The 6000-nt window shown below is 38.0% G+C and overlaps 1 protein-coding gene across 8 annotated transcripts in view; it reads right to left on the bottom strand.

Annotated features, from left to right (window-relative positions):
* NUCB2 (nucleobindin 2) overlaps positions 1 to 6000 on the bottom strand; it is a 71304-nt gene that overhangs the window by 12195 nt on the left and 53109 nt on the right. For all 8 annotated transcript variants that reach the window (XR_003001303.1, XM_024731596.1, XM_024731597.1 and 5 more), the window contains 5 exons: positions 5766 to 5951; positions 5479 to 5569; positions 4827 to 4885; positions 4637 to 4729; positions 3348 to 3437 (listed from right to left, as the gene is read on the bottom strand). Coding sequence is in view for 7 of the 8 variants with exons in the window: in XM_024731596.1 (XP_024587364.1) it covers positions 3348 to 3437; positions 4637 to 4729; positions 4827 to 4885; positions 5479 to 5569; positions 5766 to 5951 (519 nt within the window). In the remaining variant the exon portion in view is untranslated. The remainder of the gene's footprint in view (positions 1 to 3347; positions 3438 to 4636; positions 4730 to 4826; positions 4886 to 5478; positions 5570 to 5765; positions 5952 to 6000) is intronic.

Genomic DNA, 6000 nt, shown 5'->3' with positions numbered 1-6000 from the left:
GTTTCTTTCTAGAAATTTTTTTTTTTTTTTTTTGTGGTACACGGGCCTCTCACTGCTGTGGCCTCTCCCATTGCGGAGCACAGGCTCCAGACACGGAGGCTCAGCGGCCATGGCTCACAGGCCCAGCCACTCCATGGCACGTGGGATCCTACTGGACTGGGGCACGAACCTGTGCCCCCTGCATCAGCAGGTGGACCCTCAACCACTGTGCCACCAGGGAAGCCCCCTTCTAGAGAATTTTTAATTGAATTAATTTTGTTGTTCATCATTGTTTGTTTTCTCTTCAGTTCTTCTAGGTCCTTGTTAAATGTTTCTTGTATTTTCTCCATTCAATTTCCAAGATTTTGGGTCATCTTTACTATGATTACTCTGAATTCTTTTTCAGGTAGACTGCCTATTTCCTCTTCATTTGTTTGGTCTGGTGTGTTTTTACCTTGCTCCTTCATCTGCTGTGTGTTTCTCTGTCTTCTCATTTTGCTTAATTTACTGTGTTTGGGGTCTTCTTTTTGCAGGCTGCAGGTTCGTAGTTCCCGTTGTTTTTGGTGTCTGCTCCCAGTGGCTAAGGTTGGTTCAGTGGGTTGTGCAGTCTTTCTGGTCAAGGGAACTGGTGCCTGTGCTCTGGTGGATGAGGCTGGATCTTGCCTTTCTGGTGAGTAGGACGACATCTGGTGGTGTGTTTTGGGGTGTCTGTGACCTTATTATGATTTTAGGCGGCCTCTCTGCTAATGGGTGGGGTTGTGTTCCTGTCTTGCTAGTTGTTTGGCATACGGTGTCCAGAACTGTAGCTTGCTGGTCGTTTAGTGGAGCTGGGTCTTAGCGTTGAGATGGAGATCTCTGGGAGAGCTTTCCCCGTTTGATATTATGTGAAGCCGGGAGGTCTCTGGTGGACCAACTGTCCTGAACTCAGCTCTCCTATCTCAGAGACACAGGCCTGACACCTGTAGGAAGGAAGGAAGGGAGGGAGGGAGGCAGGAAGGAAGGAAGGAAATAATTAAAATAAAAAATTTTTTTAAATTATTAAAAATAAAATAAATTAGGGCTTCCCTGGTGGCGCAGCGGTTGAGAGTCCGCCTGCCGATGCAGGGGACACGGGTTCGTGCCCCGGCCCGGGAAGATCCCACATGCTGCGGAGCGGCTGCGCCCATGAGCCATGGCCGCTGAGCCTGCGCGTCTGGAGCCTGTTGCTCCGCAATGGGAGAGGCCACAACAGTGAGAGGCCCGCATACCGCAAAAAAAAAATAAATAAATAAAATAAATTAAAAAGTAATAAAAAAAGAAAGAAACAAAGAAGAGAGCAACCAAGCCAAATAACAAATCCACCAATGATAACAAGTAATACAAACTATACTAAAAACAACAAACAAAAAAAACGGACAGACAGATTATCTAGGACAAATGGTAAAAGCAAAGCTATACAGACAAAATCACACAAAGAAGCATACACATACACACTCACAAAAAGAGAAAAAGGAAAAAAAAATATCTATATAAAAAAAAGGAAGAGAGCAACCAAATCAATAAACAAATCTACCAATGATAATAAACTCGAATTACTAAACTAAGATAAACATAAAACAAGAAATAAATTAGATGCAGAAAGCAAACCCCAAGTCTACAGTTGCTCCCAAAGTCCACCAGCTCAATTTTAGGATGATTCGTTGTCTATTCAGGTATTCCACAGATGCAGGGTACATCAAGTTGATTGTAGAGATTTAATCCGCTGCTCCTGAGGCTGCTGGGAGAAATTTCCCTTTCTCTTCTTTGTTCGCACAGCTCCTAGGGTTCAGCTTTGGATTTGGCCCCGCCTCTGCATGCAGGTCGCCTGAGGGCGTCTGTTCTTTGCCCAGCCAGGATGGGGTTAAAGTAGCAGCTGATTAGGGGGCTCTGGCTCACTCAGGCGGTGGAGAGGGAGGGGTATGGAATGCGGGGTGAGCCTGCGGCGGCAGAGGCGGCAGAGGCTGACATGACGTTGCAATAGCCTGAGGCATGCTGTGTGTTCTCCTGGGGAAGTTTTCTCTGGATCACCGGACCCTGGCAGTGGCGGGCTGCACAGGCTCCCGGGGTGGTGTGGATAGTGACCTGTGCTTGTACACAGGCCTCTTGGTGGCTGCAGTAGCAGCCTTAGCGTTTCATGACTGTTGCTGGTGTCCACGCTGATAGCCGCGGCTTGCACCTGTCGACAATGTTCTTTTTTCAATCTACTTTGTTTGGTACCGCTCAACCATTCTATTCAAGATGTGTATGCACTCACTTATACAGAGTAAACCATGGTATAAATTCAAATACTTTTCAGGAGCAATTTGACAGATATATTTAGAAACTAAAAAATGATCATAAAACTTGAGAATAGTTGTATTCCTAGGAATTAATCCCAGGGAAATCATCACAGATGCCCCCAAATGCACGAACAAATGGATAGTCATCATAATGTTATTTATCACAGTAAAAAAAAATTAGAATTGACCCATAATGTCTGAATCTGGAAGAATGGTTATATAAATTATGCTACAACCACACAACTGCATGCTAAGTGGTCATTTTTTAAATCGAGATTTTGACACATGGCATTGAAATGTTCATGAAATATTGTTATATTTTTAAAAAACAGAATTTCACAAACATACAAAGTCATTTATATAGTGAATATATGAAGCCATTTTAAAAAAATATAGATATGAATTTATGTGTATATGTAAGCTAAAAATGGGACAGTATACTATTTATTCACTGTATGCTATATATGCATATACTAAATATACAAACGATTTCCAAACTGGCATAACACAATGCATAATTTAAGTGTCTACCTCCGGATAGTAGAATTACATGTAACCTCTAATTCATACTTTAACTGTATCCATATTTTTAATTTTCAAGAATGAACATATTTTACACATAAAAAAAGTACGATTTTAGGGCTTCCCTGGTGGCGCAGTGGTTGAGAGTCCGCCTGCCGATACAGGGGACACGGGTTCGTGCCCTGGTCCGGGAAGATCCCACATGCCGCGGAACGGCTGGGCCCGTGAGCCATGGCCGCTGAGCCTGTGCGTCCGGAGCCTGTGCTCCGCAACGGGAGAGGCCACAACAGTGAGAGGCCCACATACCGCAAAAAGATAAAAAGGACGATTTTAGAAAGACACAATTACATGCAATGTGATTACCAATATATATCAATTGTCCCAGCTTTGCAAGAAATCAAGTTCATTATTTTATAGTGAAATTTCATATGAAAAGCCAAGATGGTAAAACTATACATGCAAACGTAATGGCGAATAAAAGTTAAAAGCAGAACAGACTGATGTAGAATTTCTTGAACGACACATCCCATTTCACGTAGGTTCTATTACCTCCCAGCTGTCTGGCTCCAAGAATTCCTTTTTTTCTGTAGCTTTCAAAAACTCTTCTAGAGTCACCAATCGGTCTTTGTTAGTATCAACCTGATTAAAGGAAAGTGTACATGTAAAATAAAATAACTCTTTCACATTATTTAGATACTAGAAATTCTTCTAATAGATGCTACTACATAAATATACAGCAATTAGGGCTAGCCTAACATCCAGAAAAACTGAGGGAAAAAATCAAAACAGGACACTCAACATTATCCTAGAATCAGAGAATAGATAACTTTTTCTTCTATATAATTCAAATTTGAAAATAACTGATACCCCCAAAGATCACCAAGTTTGAGTCTGCTGATATGACTGGGTAGACTAGTATTGTTTTCCTTACTCACCACACCTCCTTTCAAAGCCAAGTGCTTGGGCAAGAAAAACAATCTTTCCAGAAAGAAGACTGTTTTAGCCAAGAGTAAAGGAGCTTAAGTTAAAATGCTCTCAACAATGTTTTCCTAAAAACAACTAACTAAATCAAAGCTAAAGTTGACAACCTTTTCAAACCCTGTTTAATGGCTCTTATAGACTATGGCAAATTCAGTTACAAACGTGAACTCTATGATGGCCAAAGAAATTCATTTGTTACTTGGAAGCCAGCACTCAACAAAAATCCCAATTTACCATAAATAGCTCAAATAACAGGTGAAAATCACTGAAGCAAAACAGTGGGCTTGGGGAATTCCCTGGTGGTCCAGTGGTTAGGACTCTGTGCTTTCACTGCCAAGGGCCCTGGTTCGATCCCTGGTCAGGGGACTAAGATCCCAAAAGCTGATCCCACAAGCCACGTGGTGCAGCCAAAAACAAACAAACAAACAAAACAAAACAACAAAAAAGTGGGCTTAAGTTACCCTGCCTATGATAGCTATTTCAGAGTTTTCAGCTTAGTAATGTGAACAAGAAATAAATACTTGTTGTTATAAACCATTAAGGTATTGAGTTTTTTAATTTCTTAGCAAAAACGAATACAGCATTTACAATATCAAATAATGGACTACATTATTTTTTACTTCTAAAAGAATGCTTTACAGCATTCTTTTATATGCAGCAGCATCTTAATATTTTAAAATATTTTAAAGCAGTTACAAAATAATTTTATTTACACTAAGGGAACCTACTGACTGTTCTGGATCAAAAATGCAAAATCCAATTAAATATTATATATATTTATTTTCCATTTTACAATAAGATTTATTGCAAGAACTTGAAAACTCCACAGAAGTAACAGATAAACTTTTCAAACATACCTCATTCATTACATGTTCCCTCATTCTAAGCCTTTCTTCCTCCATCTCTACCATATCATCCTCTTCATTTTTGGGGTCATATACTTTCTCCAACTAAAAAGAAAAATTTTAAACCAACATAAAAGAAAGGAAGATAATAGAAGGAAAAAAGACAGAGCAAAACCACTGAATACTTAATGAACTCATTTACCTCTTTAGTAAATAGGGCTTCTAATTCTTGTTCATCTAGGAAGCCATCACTATTGACATCTAAAGTTTAAAAGTTACAAATGCAAAAACTGATTTTAATGCCTTAGAAAACTGATAGTTAAAATACAACTAATTACTAATGGTTTGCAAAAGTATTACTTAACACGAAGCATCAACATGCTACAGAAAAAGGTATCCTTCTTTTTTATGAAGCCTCAGATCAGTCCAACTGATAACAATTCACTACTTATTCATAATTCATCATAGTTATTTAGAAAAATATATATATTAACCAAAATATAAAGTGAAGCAATATGCTATAAGACTAAAAGTAAATTTTAATATTACAGCATAAAGTCCATTAGATATAACCTAGCTAGTCACAGAAATGCCTTCATTTTACAGAGAAACTTGTAATAAGTCATAAAATGACTCAAAAGTAAAAGCAAGTATAAAGACATAGCTACTGACCTAAAATATTTTATACTGCAGACCAGCAATAAAGACTACTATACTACCCTAGAGGAAAACTCTAAATGTTTACTATCAATAGGACTCGATTAGCAAACCTTGGCAGAAGTCAATTAAGAGTAAAGCATCTATAATTTTTCAAACAAAAGATATAAATATTAATATTGTATCAAATCTGTTACCATGTAATTTGAAAAATGTCTTGGGGTCAAAGTCATTAGGATCCAATCCATCAGTCTCTTCCCACACTTCTTTTAGTTGATCTTTGCTTCCCTGTGAATCAATTTAAAAAAAAACACTCAAGACAAACTATAATCTATGTATATAGGCTCAAAATAAAATATAAAATTGAAAAACTTTGCAGAATTAAGAATCAAGATTTTAAGTACTAATAACTTATAAAATTCTACTATCTGGCACAAAGAAGTATCTTCATCTAACTATGGTTTTACAAAGTCATAATCCTTACTGGATGATTAACTTTGGGATGACTTTCATGCTTTCTCTTCATTTCCTCAAATTTAGATTCTTCTTCTTTTCTCTTTTCTTCATTCAGTGTTTTTAAGTATTCTCTCCTTTCATGTTCCTTCATCATTTCATATTTTTTAAATTCTTCATGTCGAGCTTTATCATAGTGTTCCAGATCACTTGTAGCCTATAATGCAATTTTTAAATTAAATAAGATGTGCTTGAAAAATATAAAT

Source organism: Neophocaena asiaeorientalis, unplaced genomic scaffold (genome assembly GCF_003031525.2).
Source record: "Neophocaena asiaeorientalis asiaeorientalis breed wild unplaced genomic scaffold, Neophocaena_asiaeorientalis_V1.1 scaffold571, whole genome shotgun sequence".
In the NCBI taxonomy this organism is placed as follows: Eukaryota; Metazoa; Chordata; class Mammalia; order Artiodactyla; family Phocoenidae; genus Neophocaena; species Neophocaena asiaeorientalis.
The sequence above is the reverse complement of the archived record's forward strand: the minus strand, read 5'-3'. Positions and strand labels throughout refer to the sequence as shown.